The sequence below is a fragment of the Hyposmocoma kahamanoa genome, unplaced genomic scaffold (genome assembly GCF_003589595.1).
Source record: "Hyposmocoma kahamanoa isolate Upper Pololo Valley unplaced genomic scaffold, ASM358959v1 78, whole genome shotgun sequence".
NCBI classification, from domain to species: domain Eukaryota; kingdom Metazoa; phylum Arthropoda; class Insecta; order Lepidoptera; family Cosmopterigidae; genus Hyposmocoma; species Hyposmocoma kahamanoa.
Genome location: NW_020653945.1, coordinates 14,691,774 through 14,712,740, shown reverse-complemented (window position 1 = coordinate 14,712,740; position 20,967 = coordinate 14,691,774). Strand labels below are relative to the sequence as shown.

The 20,967-nt window shown below is 37.3% G+C and overlaps 1 protein-coding gene across 4 annotated transcripts in view; it reads right to left on the bottom strand.

Annotated features, from left to right (window-relative positions):
• LOC113233067 (gamma-tubulin complex component 3 homolog) overlaps positions 1–20,967 on the bottom strand; it is a 56,545-nt gene that overhangs the window by 27,966 nt on the left and 7,612 nt on the right. For all 4 annotated transcript variants that reach the window (XM_026468033.1, XM_026468034.1, XM_026468035.1 and 1 more), the window contains 5 exons: positions 19,680–19,811; positions 18,156–18,246; positions 15,650–15,801; positions 15,052–15,250; positions 12,606–12,745 (listed from right to left, as the gene is read on the bottom strand). In XM_026468033.1, the coding sequence (XP_026323818.1) occupies positions 12,606–12,745; positions 15,052–15,250; positions 15,650–15,801; positions 18,156–18,246; positions 19,680–19,811 (714 nt within the window). The remainder of the gene's footprint in view (positions 1–12,605; positions 12,746–15,051; positions 15,251–15,649; positions 15,802–18,155; positions 18,247–19,679; positions 19,812–20,967) is intronic.

Sequence of the window (20,967 nt, the reverse complement as noted above, 5' to 3'; positions counted from 1 at the left end):
TCAAAGAATGAACTCATTTTGGATCCTGAAGTTCAACAAGTATAATAAAACATAATATAGGTACATACATTTCTAACATTATTTTACTTTTAAATTAGTATTTTGTAACTTTTTTTACTATACGTGTTTGTAATCTTATAACCTTTAATTTCTCAATTAAATAGATAAGAGCAGAATTTTTTAAAACAATCATGTTTAAACATGATTGTTTTAAAAAAAATGTAATAATACATTTTTATTAATAATATAAGTAGCGTTGTCCTTAAGGAAATCTAATAAAAGCTATTTCTGAAATATATTTTTTCATTTTTTTTCAAAAATAAACATACTCTTATAAAAGTATAGCATCTGAACTTCAACTAAAGCAGTATTTAATACTCTATGCTTGTGCAAAAATTCAATAGTCTATCTTAACAAATAAGAATGAAAGTTATTGATTTTTTATCTGAAACAGACCTCGATTTTCCATAGTGCGGCGAGCCGTTTTCGCGCGAAGACGGCTTTGATATTTGAATATAGTTTTCATTTATTCATTACGAAACTTGTACGTTAATATAAAACATCATTTTACGTTACTATTTATAATGGTCGTGAAAGGTGCTGTGTACGGCTGTTTATCATCATTTTCCGGAAGATGAAACGAAGTAAGCAAAAAAAACTTATGTCTGGGACTCATTCAGTTATTGTTTTCTTCATTTATTTACTGCAGAGTAATATATGTATGTATAAAAAATACGGATTTATTATATCAATATAGTGAGGCGCTATGACTTCGTAGACAAGGGTTCTCGAATTTTCAATTTGTATTGCCGATAAATATTACCTAAGTAGTGAATATACCTTTATTTTATTATTAACTAAATAATGATAACCAACTTGGACACGCAATTTCAAATACCTTGGTTACCTTATTTAAAAGTACATGTCCAAAATATAACATTTAAAGGGCTTTTAATATAGTTTTTAAAGAAATCTTCAATATTACTCTAGTTAGTGAATTCATGAAATATATGTGATTATATCGATAGAAATACATAATAGACGTGTGTAATTATTTGGATTCTGGATTCTATTATAGAATCATAGATAACAGATTCGCGTTAGCATTTTCGCTATGTTGCCGCTCTGATCACGTAACGTAATAGTGCAAGAAAGTTATGGGTAACCCTGCCAATTCGCGCACACATTCACACGTGTGCAGTTAGCGCCTTGCTGTAAGTAGTAGTAGTAGGTAAATAATTTTCGACCGTTGTATGGAGTGTCCGGGATGTGCCTTAATATTGTAGTTAACATTTGTACCTAGTTAAATAGGTAAGAATTCAAGTAGTTTAAACAATTTGTACCCTTCGTTCCATAAATTTTTTTACAATGCACCCTATTTAGTAAGTAAAAAGTATTATTTTTAAGTATCTCTTTATCATTTTTGAAACACCATAGTTAATATAACAGTTATTTCGTGCCCTATTGTTATTAAACAATAACTTTGATTCAATAACTACCAGATTAAACAAAAACAAATAAGAATAGACATAAAAGTGTTCGAAAAAAAAAATTACGTTGAAAATCGGGATTTTTAACAAAAAAAACCTAAAACCTTCAATATCTCCGAAAGTACTCATTTTTGGACAGGGTATCACATGACTCAATTTGTTTCAAATTCTCTGTTCTACTTCTCTACTCTAGTCTACTTTCACCCCTTAGAAGGAATGTATCGAGTTACAGGTCACCCTGTATATTAATACTCATTTTCCTATTAAAATAAAATATTAAAAAAAGAAACACTACCCCATGGATCAGTGAAGAACTCAACCATAACATTACAATGTATAATAATTTTTGCACAATGAAACACCAGTTTCCACACGATACTGTATTAAATAAATGTGTCGAATAAATCGAATACATAACCAGAAATACAGACGAAATAAGGGCGATATATTCCTGGTAACACATTAGCGATACAGCTCTTATAAATATCAACTCTCGTTTGCACTGCAATATAGACAGGCCAACTACTGACCTGTGCGTACGTCTCCGTATATTCCAAAAAAAATCTGTATTTATTGTAATAAAGGTAATATCTCTAACTAGCCGTGCTGTTCTATTTGGTGGTGTGGGAAAAACTGCAAAACATCTAATCACAAAACAAACGGAATCACATTTCATCGGTATTTAATTAATTATGTAATTTTGCAATTTTCGGCCATTATAGCAAAGCTCAAGTTAACTGGTCGTATTGAAGTGAAACAGTTGACGACACCCGTCAATTGTTTCGAACTCGGGCTAGCCAATCGGAGCGTAGTTGTCACAGTAATGATATGGCAGAATAGTTTTCAAACAAATTAAATGACACTTCGTCTCTATTTCTGGTTATATACTCGATGGTCCAACATCATTCAAATTTAATAAAATCTATCAGTCTGCGCGATCGTCGTGTATTCAATAATAACAAGATGATGTCTACTAAAAACACGAGTAAGGTAATGGGCAGATTGTGAATGATGAGGTTTAGGAATCACCCATAAAATGTTCGACTGACACATAACGGAGACATTGTGCCTATATACAAGATCTCTGACTATTTCAAAGGTTATTTTCTCACAATTACATCAAAATTACATTTACACAGTGATAAAGAAAAATCAATGTCATTCTTAAGAAGGCGCGTAGGTGAATGCGATGTTCCCCAGTGACTCATTACCGTTAGAGAGGGTAGTGAGAGGAATGTGGCGTACATTAAAAACGCTGGACATATACGATATCTGTATTAATATAATAGGGGTTAAAGTATGAAATTGCCGATTTGTACTGAAAATCTAAATTGTTTATTTTTTAAATTTTTAACAAATTTATTTAATCAAAATAATTGCCATTATTATCTATACATTGCTGCCATCTAATGGGAAGGTTATTAATACCTTTGCGATAGAACTCCGACGATCTAGACTGCACAAACTGTGTGAAAGCATTTTGTACTGCCTCCTGGGAAGAAAACTTCTTGTCACGTAGATAATTGTCCAAATCACGAAAAAAATGGTAGTCCGTTGGAGCAAGGTCTGGTGGATACGGAGGATGACGAATGGTTTCTAACTGTAGTTCCTGAAGTGTCAAAATGGTTTCTCGTGCTGTGTGAGGCGTTGTCGTGGAGCAATAATGGTGAAGATCGATTCATGAGTCGGGGCTGTTTTACTGCTAGTTTTGTCAACATGGTTCGGAGTTCGGCACAATAGACATCTGCCGTTATTGCTTGACCAGATCGGAGAAAACTATAGTGAATAACACCATGCTGAGACCACCAAACAGTTACCATTACCTTTTTATTGGTAAGTTTTGCTTTAGGACACTGTTGTGGCATTTGACCTGGGGTCAGCCATTGCATTTTTCTTTTCCGGTTATCATAAAGAATCCACTTTTCATCACATGTTACAATTCGATCCAATATTCCTTCATTTCTGTACCGGTTCAACAAGGCAACACAAGTTTCAACACGCGTTTCTTTCTGCAGATCAGTCAAATCATGAGGCACCCATTTTTCGTATTTTTTTATTTTATTGATTTGACGCAAGTGAGTCAATATTGTGGGTAAGGTAACGTTAAACCATGCCGCTAATTCCTGGGTAGTTTGACTAGGATCGGCTTCCACTATCTCTCTTAATTCATCGTTATTCACCTGTGTGGGCGGTCTTCCTCGTGGCTCGTTCTTTAAGTCGAAATTTCCATCACGAAAGCGTTTAAACCAAAATCGCACGGTGCGTTCATTAGTAGACCCCTCTCCAAACGTAGCATTGATATTGCGGGCTGTTTCTGCCGCGTTAGTTCCGCGTCGGAACTCGTATTCAAAAATCACTCGAATTTTCGCAGTATCCATCTTTCTTGTCTAAATTAAATAACAAAAACAATTGAAAGTCGATATTCAAATGTTTCAAATTTAAAAAAAAAAATCACAGAAACCATTTGAAAAAAGTTTCATTCGAAAACCTCAAACCATGAAGATTCTATGAAAATTCAAAGAACCTATTGCAATAAAACGGCAATTTCATACTTTAACCCCTAATATTAATAGATTTTATATTAATTATTATTGACTGCATTTTTAATTGTAATATTGTGACATTAATAATATGAGATAAATGATTCTAATCTATTCCTTTTTTAAGTATCTCTTTTGGCCACATGTTGAATTATTGCTAAAACAATAATAAAGAAACTACGACGTAAACCGTCTTTTAATAGTCTCTGATTTTAACCAAGTAATATACAATTTAGTTAGCACGGACCTTTTTGTAGTATCTCTTATTATGATCACGTGTCAAATAATTTCTACGACATTTAGCATATGGCTGGAAAAGGTTTTAAAAGGAGCAGGTTTTTAAATAAAGTTAATTCTAAAACCGTGTTTAGTTTTTTTTTAATGAATTTAGAAGTTAACATTTTAAATATTTTCATTATTCTTTTTTTAACTACAAAAACTCACAAGTAATTTTTTTGAGAATTACTTTTGAGCTTTTAGAGTTTACTTTACAGAATACAGAAAAAAATATTTTGTGCTTTTATAAACAAAAACAAAAAGTTATTACGATGTCAAGGTGAGTTTATAATCATAATTATATATATCATAATTTAAAAAAAAATGTTAAAGTCATAATTCTATTAGCCGTTTTGTTTTAAGTACGATTTAAACAAAAACAAACTTAAATTGTTGTAAGTCGTGGTATCCATAAATAAGGCCGTCAGTATTTATATTAGTATTAATATATAAAATTATAAATTCCACTGCGTTTTGGTGTCGCGGCGCGAATTTGACCCAAGGTGGTGGCAGCGGCAGTTTATCCGCCCTCGGCGGGAGCTGGACAGCTGGAGGGAACGGGACCCTTGGGCCGTATATTAAAAGAATCGTTCTAGTATAAATAAATATCGCTTCACAACACAACAATTACGGATTTTGCAATTGGCGGTTGTTTTTCTAAACATGGCCAGCTATTCTTTCATAGATAATACAGCTCCGACTAAAATGTTATAAAAGGCAAAAACGCATACAACCATGATGTATTAGATATCAAATAAATTATTCCAAAATACTAAAAGTACTGTAGAATTTGAATCACAATTTAAGAGTCTACGATAGTATTAACTTTGAATGCAATCAACGAAACCGTAAACAAACAATTATTAACTTATTAGGTTTAAAAAAATACATTCATTTTACTGACGCATTATGTAATATGATGAAACATATTCCAAGTATTATTTTCGCACGGATTCCAAAATGCAATTTTGAGTTACAAACAGTTACGTTTTCAATCTATTTTTTTTTAAGTGTTGTAATCAATTAATAGCCGAATTTCACGAAGAGTAAATTCAATTTCACTTAAAAATCTATTGGCTTTGTGATTTTGGTTTTGACAGAGATTTGATAATATGATAGAGGATCAAATATTGTACATACAGGTGACAATAGCTCAGTTGATGATGTTGTCTCATCTTCCGATGAAAGTAAATAAAAATTTTAACTATGAAGTTTTTTGTTTTGCTTCAGAATTTTTGTCAGGTTGTCCTTGTGTACTCTGTTAATGTAAGTACACTACAACAACTACAGGTTGTCACTGTGATTATTTAAAATACTTACTTATTATTTATATTAAACTCTATACTGCTTAAATGAATGTCAATTGTTCTATATAGAATTGAAAACAAATAACCTGAAAAAATAATCTAAACCAAGAGTCTTCAACCTTTTTTAGGTCAAGGGCCTAGTATACTCTGATATTGGTTCGGCGGGCCGCAACACAAAAAAGGCATTCCATTGTAAACATAAAGTAATTAAAAATCAATAATATAATCATTGAAATTATTTATTACGTAATTTTACAAACTAAGTAGAAATTATTTTAATAAAATTTAATCAATGAGACGTTTGATATTGTTTACTTTTAACTAATTTATCAATATCTGCCCCTATGGTAGTCGTTGCAATTCTCAAACTGTTTTCAAGGTGAACATCGGTGATTCTAATTCTTGTCTTCGACTTTACGTTCTTCATTCGAGAAAATAATTGTTCGCAAAGATATGAGGTGCCAAACAGAGATGTCATTTTCAGTGCATGATCTCTTATTTTAGGAAAATCTGAAATAGGGATGTACTTTGAGTAAAACTCGATCAACCCTAAATTGAATTTGTCTTTTAAAGTAGAGTTGCACTGTAATTCTATCAATTCCATCTGAACTTCTTCGGGGCATCTTCGACAGAAACATTGAATGGGTGAGCAAACAAATTCAGGTTTATTTCATTTTTCCGGAAATCGCTAAAACGTGAGTCGAATTGTGTTTTCAGATCCTGCAGCGCGGTAATATGTTTGAAGTTTGGCAAGACGACAAATTTGGAAAATGTGTGGTAACGTTTTTTTTAAATTGATTGATCCACAAGTCCAACTTCACTTCAAACGCTTTTAAAGCGTCAAATAGCTCGTGAATCAGATTATCTTTTCCTTGCAATTTCTTATTTAAATCATTGAGATGTGATGTTATGTCGGCAAGAAAACCCAAATCACTTAGCCATGCTTCATCAGCGAATTATGGAATAGCTTTATCTTTACTTTGCATAAAAGCTGCAATTTCTTTCCGCAAATCAAACACCCGTTTTAACATTTTCCCTCTGCTGAGCCAACGAACATCACAGAAATAAGTTATGTCACCATATTCAGCATTTGTTTCTTTTAAGAATTCCTGAAAATGCCTGTGGTTAAGGCCCCGAGATTTGATGAAGTTAACAGCTTTTATCACAACATTCATGACTTCTTGAATACTAACAGACTTCGCACTTAGATTTTCTTGATGAATAATACAGTGGTACTGTATGAAGGAGATATCGGGATTATTTTTCTTTATTAAAGCAACAAGTCCTTCGTTTTTGCCAACCATAGACGGTGCGCCGTCTGTGCAAATACCAGCCAAATTGGATAATTTGAGGTTATATCTATTTATGACGGTATTAAACGATTCCATCAAATCGCATCCTCTTGTAGTACCTCTCATGGAAACTAGAGCAGCCATTTCTTCAGTAACAACAAAATTAACGTCAACGCCGCGAATAAACATGGCCAGTTGAGCGGTGTCAGTTAGGTCTGTACTTTCGTCGAGTGCAACGGAGTAGTATACAAATTGCGACACACGTTCCTTTAATAGCCCACCGATTTTGAGTGAGATGGGAGGGTACACGAATGAGGAAGTGCTTACTCCTTTACAACAAATGAGTCGTCCACGTTTTGAAATATTACCGCAGTCAATGACCGGTGAGGTGAATGCACGCAGTGCAGTGCAGGCCGGCGTGAGTCATAGCGCTGTTGTGCCTGAGCAATGTGCAGATATTTGTATTGAAAAGACATCAACGCGCGTGGAGGCCCATACCGCGGTTTCGAACAAAACGGTTAGTGCGAAACCTACGTGTGCGCGTACCGGGCCTCATTTCAACGTGCCGCCGGTCAGCCGTGAGGGCGTCTTGAGCGGTAATGTAAATAGAAACGAAACGTTAACCTTTCAACGTAAGTCGTTTGCGGAGATAGTTCGTAAGGAAGGAACATGGAACAGCACACCTAAGGACGAACGCTGGATTGAAGTACAGAGGAGGAGATTGAGGAACAAGTTTGTAGGAAATAAGGGAAAGGCTAATATAGATTCCGATGAGAAGTTTAAGGCAGCGGATATTCAGTTTTACATCTATAATGTGAATAAAGAGGCGACCGATAAGGATATTGCGAATTATGTTATGAAGAAAACTAGCGTTCCGATTATGCCTGTAAAAATGAACATGAAATATGAAAAGGAGTATGTGGCGTATAAGTTCTTCATACCTAAGCACAAGCTGCCTGTATTCATGAATGCGGAGCTTTGGCCCGACGGAGTATCTTTTCGTCAGTATATTACATACAGAAAAGATGGCATGGGTAATAAATATCCGCGGGAAATGAAGCAATAATGTTACAGAGTGGTTATTAATTTTTAACAATTATGACAATTATGACATTTGGGAGAAATATGTATATATAATAAGCTTACTCATGGGTAGTCCGAATACTACGTATACTAAACTCCTTACTTTTAATTGTAAATGTCTGAAGAGTTCCATGGAGGACGTGAGAAAGTTGTGTAAAATGGCAGATATACTGGCGTTGCAGGAAACATGGTTACTGCCTCATGACCTATCCCTACTTAATACAGTGGATGAAGACTTTGCAAGTACGGGTACATCAGCGGTCGACACAAGTCAAGGTTTATTGAGAGGGAGACCTTATGGAGGAGTAGCAATACTATGGAGGAAAAGCATGTTTAGTTCGGTTTCCATAATTGAGTGCGATGATGTGAGATTTACCGCTATAAAGATAGAGGTAAATGATAGGTCCATGATAGTGATTTGTGTTTATATGCCCACAAATGCGGCTGAAAATCTACCGATTTTCACTGAGTGTCTAGGTAAAATTAGTGCAATCATTGAAGAGCATAGGGAAACTGAAACAGTGTATGTCTTAGGTGACTTTAATGCGCATCCAGAGGAATTGTTCTGGAAGGAACTAGTGCAATTTTGTGACGAACAGCTTTGGTGTTGTATTGATATGGAGAGGTTAGGCTGTGTGTATGGTACGCACACTTTTACTAGTGATGCACATGGTTGTAACAGGTGGTTGGATCACAGCATTGTTACTGCATCGGCGCGCGAAACAGTTCGAAATGTTTGGGTTATGTATGACGTGTTTTGGTCCGACCACCTGCCTATGTTTATTGAATGTGACATTGGTGTGGTACAGGTTAAATGTAATAATACCAAAGTACCATACAACGACATTGTGTGGGGAGAGCGTGAAAATGCTCAGATTGACCTGTATCACTCTATTTGTCACGAGAAGTTGAAACAGGTGGATTTCCCGTCTGAACTAATGCATTGTGGAGATAGAATGTGTTGCGACCCTAGTCATTATATATTCTTGGATGAAATGTATAAACATGTAATTAATATAATGCAATCAGCGTCTCGACAGTCGAGTAAGCAAAAATGCTGTAGAAAAAAAGGATACATTGCGGGCTGGAATAAATATGTTGCCAGTGCTCATAGAGACGCTAGGGTTAAATTTAAAGAATGGTTGTCGGCGGGAAAACCACCCAATGGTGTTATTTTTAATGAAATGTCCGAAAGTCGTAAGCTTTTTAAGTCAAAACTGAAGTGGTGCCAACGTAGACAAGAGCAAATTAAATGTGACATTTTAGCTTCGCACCACTCGGCAAAGAACTTCAAAGGCTTTTGGAAAAGCACTAAAAAGTGGAATGTGAGCTCTGGCGTTCCCGTGAGCGTTGGTGGGGCGTGTGATAAAGTAGATATAGCCAACAATTTTAGAAGCCTATTCACAGTTAGGTCTCCGTTGATCTCTATGCCGGGTGGGGTGCAAAATGGTAAGACTGGCGTGAGGAAGAGTACCGTAAGCTTTTCTGCGAAGGAAGTTGCCTCGATCGTAAATGGCATGCAGCGTGGGAAATCACCGGGACACGACAGTCTTAGCATTGAGCATCTCAGGTATGCTGGAGTACATCTGCCGAGAGTTCTGGCTATGTTCTACACGTTGTGTTTGCAACACTCATATCTGCCAGAGAGCCTTATGAGAACTGTAGTAGTACCTCTTGTTAAAAATAGAACGGGCGACGTGTCGGACATGGCCAACTATAGACCCATCTCACTGGCAACTGTTACCGCTAAGGTTTTGGACGGTTTGCTTAACGGCCACCTTAGTAGACACATACATTTAAACGACTCTCAATTTGGCTTTCGTACTGGTCTGTCTACCGAAAGCGCCATCTGGTGCCTTAAGCGAACTGTTCAATACTATACGGAAAGGAAAACGCCGGTATATGCGTGTTTCCTAGACCTGTCGAAGGCTTTTGACCTGGTAAATTACGACTTGTTGTGGGACAGACTAGGACACACGGATGTGCCGGCTGAATGTATATACTTACTAAAGTATTGGTACGGTAACCAAATAAATCAGGTGAGATGGGCTGGCGAGATGTCTGATGAATACAGATTGGAATGCGGTGTGAGGCAGGGGGGCCTTACGTCTCCCCTGCTTTTCAACCTGTATGTGAATGGGCTTCTGGACGAGCTCAGCAGCATGCATGTTGGATGTGTTATTGACGACAAGTGCGTCAATAACATCTGCTACGCAGATGACATCGTGCTGCTGGGACCGTCTATAAATGCGCTCAGGAAACTTGTTGCAGTTTGTGAGAGGTATGCGGCCGAGTATGGGCTGATGTACAACTCAAAAAAAAGTGAGTTGCTTGTTTTCAAAGCAGGCAACCGCCTCCCTAACGTTGTACCATCGCTAGTGCTCGGTGGCGTGCCTCTCGGTAGAGCATATAGTTTTAAATATCTGGGACACGTCGTAACAGACACTTTAAAAGACGACATGGATATAGAGAGGGAGCGCAGGGCTCTGGCTGTGCGTGGAAATATGCTTGCTCGTAGATTCGCTCGATGTACAAGAGAGGTAAAAATCACGCTTTTCAAAGCTTTTTGCCAATCCATGTACACGAGTGGTCTATGGGTCAGGTATACCCAGAGTACATACAATACTCTGAGAGTGCAATACAACAACATCTTCAGGATGTTGTTGGGACTACCACGGCGTTGCAGCGCGTCCGGCATGTTCGCTGAAGCGCGGACTGACGACTTTTACGCAATTAGACGCAAAAAAGTGACGTCTCTGCTGAAAAGAGTGCGTGGTGGTGGCAGCGGCATCCTGGAGATGTTTGCGTGTCGCATTGATAGCGCAATGCTGAATTTCATGTTAGGGATCACTACTGGACATATAAAGTAGGTAGTGATTCCTAACATATGTATATATTAATTGTATTGTGTCAATTTTGTACTAACATAGTTTTAAGATGTGTTGTGTTACTAATACCCCTTTTCTTTTATTTTTTAATTTTATTTTTGTGCTGTTTTTTTTTTTTTTATGGGCTTACGGCCTGAAATAAATGATTTTTATTATTTATTATTATTATTATTATTAATGATCGTTCGATATCACCAGCTAATTCTTCTACTCTTCTTGCGACTGTAACGCCGGACAGACTTATTTTGGAAAAAAGTTGCTTTTGCGAGGGGCATAAAACTTCTACTGCAGCTTCCATGGATTCTTTTATGAAGTCGCCGTCAGTAAACGGTTTTGACTTACGAGCGATTTTTTCCGAAATAATGTAGCTCACTTTTACACTTGCTTCACTGTCGTCATTCTGTTTGTGAAATGAATACTGCTGTCTTTGAAGTTGTTTCTTCAGAGCCTCCACCTTATCGATTCGTATTTGTCCTTGAAGATGTGCAAACTTACTGGAATGTTTCGATTCATAATGACGTTTGATATTGTATTCTTTTACCACACAAATTGATTCGTTACATACGAGGCAAATGGGTTTTTCCCCGACACTGACGAATAAATACAAATGCGTCCATTTATCTTGGAATGATCTGTGTTCATCAGTGACCTTGCGTTTTCTACTTGTACTGGCTGCCATCACACTCGTTTGATACCGAAAACTCAAATCGCATCGTGTTTTAACGCAATGAGCGAGGGAATGAATAGAATACGTGCGCGCTGCAGTGCGATGCAAACGTGACTTGACGTGTGTATGTAATTGTAGGTAGAGGTAGAACATAAATTCGGATCACGCGCGTTAATTTCCTTCTTTTATAGTCGGTTTTAATGTGTAAATAGGCATAATTTGTAGACATGTTAATTTTATTTTTGTTAATCTAATGGCATGGCGGGCCGCCAAGGAGGCAACCGCGGGGCGCGGGTTGAAGACCCTTGATCTAAACGACCATACACTCATAAAATTAGAAGAGAACTGTTTAATATGGTGGTTACACATGTTTAGTTACAGTCCTATTTACGTTGCGATCACAAGTCAAAAGGTGCCTCTTATTTTGTGACGACTATAATACAAATAATTTAGTAAAATATAGTTAAGCTGCATATGTTTACTTTTTTTCTATACTTCAAGTTTATGCGTAATACACTCAGATTTAGAAGTACAGTGCAATGAAATTTAAAAAAATCCATTACAGCTATAGGGCGGTAATGCAATGAAAAAGTCCGTGGGCGTAATTTAAGATATTCCGGCAGACTTGGCCTTTTTTTTATAACATCAAGTGACGGGACGACCAAGTCGCGCGCCTGATGGCAAGCTACATGCCTGTCCCAACTGTCCAGTTGCAGTGCCGCTCAGAGCTTTAAATCGCAAAGATCAAAGCGCCCGTCACACTGAGACATAACTTGACAAGTCCCATGTGCCTGTAATTTCACCAGCACGCAGTAATGCTAACATTGGCAGTGGCAGTACTTGCACTGGACGAACTCTTTCACAAGGATCTCTACTGCTGCCTGTATGTCAAGATACTGTTAACTGTTGTTTGTTCTGAACAAGTGTGATAAAATCAACATTACACCAGGTAGTGCGAACAGATAATGAAATCCAAAAATATTAATACTCGGCACACAAGACGCGACATATACGTATGATTGTAGTGATAGCAAATTAATCAATTTAGTATGCTGTTCTTACAGTTAGGATACAGGTTGACGTGCAACCGCGCTAAGACGTGTGGCGGTTCAAATTGCGCATTGGTGGCGCGCACGGCCGCCTCCAGAGTACACGTCAGGTTGTGCACGTACAGCTGGGACGCAGGTTTGTTCAATTCGTCCCTAGAAAAGAGACTTTATTTACTAAATCATGCTTCAAAGTGACGTATATTGCATATATAACAAAAACGATTTCAAATACGGGAGCCCAATTGTTCTTTTATGTTATACTGGGTGTCTCACGGCAGAGTTAGGATTTTGAAATGAAATAAAAGTCAATTTGCATATTATTGTGAAAAGATTTTTATTGAAAACTATTGAACTATAATGCGCATTTTATTTTTTAAAGATGACATCTTCCAAATGTCTTCCATTTCGTAGCACGCACTCACGGAATCGATTCATCGCATTTTGCATAACGCGCCTAAGCATAGCCGGCTCGATGTCGCGTATTTCTTGTTGGATATTTTGTTTTAGCTCAGCGATATTCCTCGGAGTATTGACGTAAACTTTACTCTTAAGGTACCCCCATAGGAAAAAGTCCATGGGGGTCAAATCTGGTGATCGCGGAGGCCACGCAATATCACCAAAGCGGGATATCAATTTTTGAGGAAACAATTCACGAAGTTGGTCCATAGTGGCTCTTGCAGTGTGGCAAGTGGCTCCATCCTGCTGAAACCACGTTCTTGAGCTGTAGGCTGGATGCTCTCGAAGTTGGGGTATAAAATAATTGGATATCATTTGCCGATAAGCCTCACCAGAAACAGTTATCGCAGCACCTGTCGCATTTTCAAAAAAATACGGCCCGATTATTCCATTGACCGAAAGAGCACACCACACTGTCACTTTTGGGCTATGCAGCGGTCTTTGATGTTTTTGTCTGGGATTGACTTGTGACCAAAAGCGACAATTTTGTTTGTTAACACATCCATTCAAATGGAAATGTGCTTCATCACTCCAAAACACAGTATTCAAAGTGCGAAATCTCTCAATGATTGTCTGGCAAAAACTTTTACGTAAATTGTAGTCATTTTCATTTATTTCCTGCACTATCTGTATTTTATAGGGATGGAATTTCAAATCACGTTTTAAAATCCGCTCTACGGTTGATTTGGTGACGTTTAAAGCCGCCGCTCTTTTGCGTATTGACAAGCGTGGATTACGTCGAACGCTAGCTGCAACTTCGTTTATTGTTTCTTCCGTTCTTGAAGTTCTGCTTGGGCCCGGACGCGGTTGATTTATAGCGGAACCGGTAGCTCGAAACTTGATAACCCATTTACGAATCAAATTTTCGCTTGGTCCATCGCGTAAACGTCTAATATTGTAGTGAGAACAAAACTGTCTTCGAGCCACGACGTACGATTCTCCACCTTTCAAAAACGCTTCGATAGCGAACGCGCGGTGCTCACCCGACCACTGCGACATCGTGACTAACAAATCCGCACGAATGACGAAGCTACTGCGTTCCTCCCCCCGCGCTTACTTGCAACGGTTTTTAAAATATTCAAATTTAAAATCCTAACTCTGCCGTGAGACACCCTGTATATAGGTCTTTGTTTCTAAAAGGAGGAAATAATGATAAAAGGATCTCTTTACTTTTTCATGCTTTGTCGATAGCGTGCCGTGGTAGAAGTCGCCTCGACGCACAGATTACGTATTCATTAAGAATTGGATTTTTTTTTCCAATGATAATTAGGAGCTCACAATGTAAATACTAAGCGAAACCGTCGATTTCAGAATACAATATGAGTAACCAAGTCTAAAAGAAGTGATACCATTATTTCTTGCAAAATATAACGAAGCCAATCAATTAAATAAATAAAAACCAATATTAATAAAACGAATTAACTCAACAACACCAAAATTGAAACGTGAATATTCCCGAAACTTAATCGAAAGTAAGTGTACTCCGCATAATACATTCATAATTCATTTATTTGTGAAAACACAGGTCGTATAGAAGCTGACATGAACAAAATTAGCTTCACTGTGTCCGGCCAAACATTAGGCATACAAATATTAAAATTATACGTTTCAATAAAATTACATGGGCATGCACAATATTCGACAGATGTAAAACAAAATAACTGGAAGGTGACATGATTCTGGTGTGTATTATAATAGAATTCGTGTTGTTTATTTCATTAAATATGTATAAGTTAAAATTATAATTAATATACTAAATTGCAATAAGATAAATGTGATATTAATACATAAATTCCCAGAGTAATATGCCTCAATTACACTTTTTTTTATTTCATTGACTTTTATAATGTTACTCAAGCAATGTTAAAATTGCGACAGAATTATAGGAAGGCACGATCAGTCACTGTAGATTTGTGACTTCGGAATGAAAGTCGGGTCAATAGCCGCTATTAGCATGTTAAATGGCACAAACTATAGTCATAGATAATATGATTGCTACATACTGTAGCAGCGTCATGAGGTGGTGCACGAAATCGCCCTGCGCCAACAGCAGATATCGACGGTGCGCTGTCAGGTGATCTAGTAGGTGGTGATGCGTAGTCAACGCTGACAGCAAGCGTTGTGACGCCGCTAAGTGTGCCGCGCCCACAGCGGCTGACAACTCTTCCGATTCCCACCACGCGGCGTTTTCTGTCTCGCCGACTACAGTCCGAACGCAAGATTACGTTTAATAGTAAATTTGAGTAATCTTTTATATAACTTTCATACTAAGTAAACAAACGAGAGTTCTCTGTTAACTAGTCACAATTAAATTGCCGTAGAACCAAAAGAGCAGTAGCAAGTATACCGCGCGCTGCGTTATAACAAATCTATTTTTAACCGACTTCAAATTTGTATGTATGTTAAGCGATAACTCCGGCTGGGATTTGTCAACCGATTATGATGATTCTTTTGTTGTTGGAAAGAGGGTAACTCAGAAGTGGTCCTATTAAATTTGAAGAAAATGTTCCACCTCTAAGGGTGGCAAACTAGGGGATGAATGACTTTGAGGTCGACTTTTTATTTAGCGACATTTTCAAACGAAAAAACAGACTAACTCACCGGGTGGTCTTAGCAGCTGGTTGAGGTGCTGCGCGTGATCGCCGGGACCAAATTCGTCCGCGCACGCCTCGCGCATAAACACCACACTCTTGCCTGTAGCTAATATCTGCGCAGCTTGCTCGCGCGACATAAATGACGGAACCATCCATTCTCTGTGAGAAGAAAACATTGGCTAAGTGAAGAAAAACTTTCACATATTTCTCACAGAAGGTGCTACGGCACATAGAAACAAGCACACCGAAAAATTCGTAAGGACTGCTGGTTCGCTCCGTAGCTAGGATGTTTAGATGATTTATATTACGTGCGGCGCACTAATGAATAAGAAAAAAATGGTCAGAAATGAATTTATTGTTTTTCAAAATATTCTCCGTTAGCGTTAATGCACTTTTTCATACGAATGAACCAATTTTGAAAACATTTATGCCACTCGTCCGTGACAATGTCTGAAACATTTCTCATACTCTTCGACAGCCTCTTCAAGTGATGAAAATCGTTGACCGCGTAACTGATTCTTAATTTTTGAAAATAAATAAAAGTCAGGTGCCAGGTCGGGACTGTACGCGGGATGGCTCATAAGTTCAACGTTGTTCACCTTCAAAAATTCATTTGTCTGTCTGGCCGTGTGAAAACTGGCATTATCGTGGTGCAAGATGATACGGCGTTTACGGTTATTTTTACGGAGTTTGTCAATAACTTCCGGTAAACAAATGGGCGTGTACCAGTTACTATTCAGGTACAACGATTCTCCAAAGCAACAGTAGCCACGTGTCCAGTTTTATTAAAAAAAGAAGCAATCATCCGCTTAGAGGTACTTTGCACGCGCGCCACTTTGGTTGGTTTCGGCTCATCTCGAAAGACCCATACGCTCGATTGTTGCTTTGTTTTGGGATAGTAACTTTAAATTCATGTCTCGTCACCTGTTACTATGTCCCACATCAAATTTAACGCCCCTTCGTTGAATCTGGTAAGCATGGCATTGCATCAAGTGACGCTATCCGTTTCTTGAGCCTCAGTCAAATTGTGTGGGATCCACCGACAGCACAGCGTTTTCACACCCAAATGTTTGTGTAGTATTGATTGTATTTGACTCATGCTTATGCCTAAAGATGCCCGAATCTCATGGTAAAACACACAGTAAAACTGAAACAAATCTCAAGCATTGTTCTAAAATTAAGACATTACTCATGTGAACTCCGATTACAGATTCTACGCTTGAGTAATGTTCTGGAATAAAAACTCCGCTTGAAATCATACTCAAGACCTGACTTGAGCATTGAGTAGAGTTCTGGATTACGACCCTGAGATTCACACGACCACGTTTGAATTCTGCAAACCAGCTATAAATAGTCGTCTTGCATGGTGCTTCATCGCCGAAAGCAGTTTGAAGCCGAGCGAAGCTCCGCTGAGCTGTTACATTACACTTAAAGTCGTAGAAAATCATAGTATGAAAATTTTCACGAGTTAAATCCATGGTGATGTAGACAACCAATTTCTAAAATAACGCCACAATGTAAAAACAAGTGACGGTCAGATGAAACAAACTGTATTCTACAGCCAAAGAGTTCCATTTTCAAACGTTGTAATGACTTTTTAAATATTGTTTATGTAAGTAGCCAGTTCCGGAAACATATAGTGCGACTTATGTAACATATTTTGTAAGTATTTTGTTATTAACACTATATGGATATTTTATCCGAAATAAAAATTTGAATTGAATTGGTATAGAGAGCGTCAGGCACAGTATTCTGAAGGCGCTGGTTCGAATTCAGCCAGATCGAAGGAATTTTTCTTAGTTTATTATCGAGTTATTAGGTTTTCGCAATTATTAGACTTAAATTGCCTCCGTGGCCGAATGGTTACCATGCCGGATTGCCACGCAGAGGTCCCAGGTTCGATTCCCGGGCTGGAAGAAATATTTGTATGGCCTACATTTATTTCTCTCATGAGTTTGGGTGTAATTTGTGGTTGTCTATGTGTGTGTCCATGGCACCCGCGATACAGGGTTTCCCTAGTGCGGGGCTATGTTGAGTGTGTGCGTTATTTTACACCATTGACTTACAACTATATGGACGTCGGGTACGCGCTAAAAAGTGTCCGCACTTGTAAGGCGCTAAAATCGTATACAGAGCGCCAAACTCCGCTTTAGTCTTCATTTGTTCGACTGAAAGCGCGATACTGCGATGACATTACAATTTAAATTTCGAATAGGTTGACTTGGGACATTTTTTTCGTGGTTTTTGTATTAGACCCGTCGTCCATTTATTTCTAAGTCCATGTTTTACACATAACTTTTTTGGACCAGAAACGCGTATTTTTGTTTTCTTCAAACAACCCAACGTTTCCGGCTTTTTACAGGTCCCGGCTAACTGCCGATTCAGATCCAAAACAATTTCATTTTCTAATATCAACCTTATTATTCATCACGTTTTTTCCACCTGTTTGAATATTTCTTTTTCCCATTTCTGTTTCTTTATAAATATAGTGTCTGTTTTGTGTGAATTCTTACCTAACTCTATACTTGTCGTGCCACATACGATCTATCGGTACACCGCTCCTGCTCTCAATGAAAAATTCATGATATGGATCATCAATTTCACCTGAAACATAATATACATCGTCTCACAAGGGCGATAACATTACGAACGGAAGGACGTGGCGTGGCCTTCGAACGTTTGTAATTGCTTTTCCGCCTGTGTGACATACAATGGTTTTCATCACACTTGCGGTGAAGTTAAAAAAAAGGAAAATTAGACTTAACAACGTTATAGTTTGGTATTATATTTACAAAATTTTAAATATTTCAGAAAAATGTTGAGAAAAAAATAACTTCTTTTGAGTATTAAACCTTTTATCTTTAAGTGTGAATATTAAAACATTTTAAAATTTTTGGATGTATCTGTAAATATGTACAGTCATATACATGAGATACTATACTATACTATACTATACTGACCCCCTAACATGCCCAAACCGACCTTTTGGTTCGGAGACCCATCTTACGTATTGAACAAATAAAAAATTAAAGCAATTTCAGTTTTATAGTATAAACAATACAGTGGAGTGTTGTTTGAAGATAATCAACATATTTTTAAAACCAATACTAAATTTCGTCATTTGACATCTAAATAAACTGGTCGAGCGGCTTGTTATATGGACTGCCAATTACAATACCCGTGGTTCGATTCCACGAGCACTATTTTGTTTTAACGTTATATTTTTAAAAGCATTGTTTAACTTTTTAATGATAACGTTGACAAATCACAATATTTGTTCACTAGAAATTGCCTAAGGTGGGTGGGTAGATATTATTAATAAAGTGTAGGGTGGGTATGGATAGATTAATAAATGACGAAATCGCTCTGCAGTTTGCATACGATCGTGTCTTCTGTGATTACCCATTGTTCCACGTTTCGTTCCCATTTACCTATTCAGTTTTAATTACTTTCAAAGTTTTCTTTCTTGGTTTACACTTAACCGTTGGCATTTAACGAAATTATTAAAATTAGAAATTATTGTTCTGTATGAACAAGACATAGACATTCCTTACACCTATCGAGACATTAAAAACAAAAAATATATATCATATAGTCATAAATATAAGCTAAATAGTATTTTATTTTTAATGCGACTCGAACCATGCTTGCCTTAACTTGCAAAGTAATCCTTATACCGCTTGGCCACGACTGCTTTACTAAAGCTGGTTGAAATTTGTATTCTGTATATATGTAAGAACTGTACCTTAAAGATCAAATTGGCTTAAAAACTTTCTTACAAAGTCATTCACAAATGACGTCTCATTTGTGATCGTCATCAGGGACCGAAACCAAAACAAATTTTACGGCTCACAGTTTAATGATTAAGTTTGTTTAACAATATCCGTATTTTTGTGCTCAGAACCAAAAGGTCAGCTAAGTCGGCTTGGTATCAGGTATCTTGTGTATATGACTGTAACTCATAAAAGTTATGAATAAAATGTACCCGGTCGCATTTACATTAATTTTAGTTAAGTTAAAAAAAAGCAATGTCTTACCATGTAAAAGCCAACGTGTCAACATAAGTAGTAACGGGTATGTGAGCGCTGTAAGGAGCCGTCGCGCTAATGTCGACACGCGTTCGTCACCGTGTCGTACGAACCGGTGCACGCACGAGGCTAATTCGCCACCTATATACAAGCGCGTTAATACATTAGTGTACGTAAATAATTTATTTTTGTGACTATAGTTCGAACACCTATCTTAGTTTCAATTGGGTATACATTTTTATTTTTAACCGACTTCATCTCATTCATCTTTGAGTCACTCGTAACCAATGAGTGATGGGAAGAGTTTCATACTAAATGAAGAAGTGAAGAAGAAGTATTTCAGTGTGTTGTGTACTTTCGTATGTAATGAAGTAGTGCAGAGACTTTAGACAAATAAAGGAAATGCTTATAAAAAACAAAAAACTAGACTGATCTCAAGCCACCGACAAACAAATTTCTTTTTTGGTTATTGACGACATCGGTTGCCTAACGTTTTGCATTGTGGGGCGCTGGATGCGGAGGTCCCGGGTTCGATTCCCGGTAAGATCAATTTGGGAAAGGAACTTTTAGAAATTAGTTATAGTCCGGGTAATCTGTCAAGTGTTAGGATCAAGTGTCTGGCACATATTACTATTACTGATAGATAAACAAGTGTAGTTGAAGAAATATTATTTGCACCGATGTATGTATGTATCTCTTGGAACGGCTTACCCGTTCTATTACAATAGGGTAATAAAACCATTAACACTTATTTTACTTAAAGCGTACATTGACTTAATGATCTTGGTCCATCGTACGAATTGTCTGAATTTATTTATTTACTCTTCAGGTCGTTTTTTTAAACTACTAGGTACTTCGTAAAATACCGACTGCCGACTCTATTCACACTAATTCAACAAATTTTGTTTCACATAAAGATTGTCACGTTTAGAATTAAGTGCCAATGTATTCAAACTAGTTGTTTGCACTATATACATAGAGAGACGGCTCACTCTTTAGTCCTAAGGATGAAGCGATAAGACGAATTAGTCCAAATAATATTTTACCAACTATACTCGCCTGTAATAGCTTCGAAGCAGTGATCTCATTTGCTTGCAACATTTAAATTTTAATATGTTTACTTCGCATAATTCGATAGTTTTTAATAATTTATGCATTGAAAAAGAAAACGTTTCATAATACATACATTCAACGTCGCTCTAGTGAAATTTGAGGATCTTGTTTTGACGACCTCTGTGTTCGAGTGGCTTGCACACCGGTTTTACTGTGTTGCCACCTCTGAGGTCCCGGGTTCTAT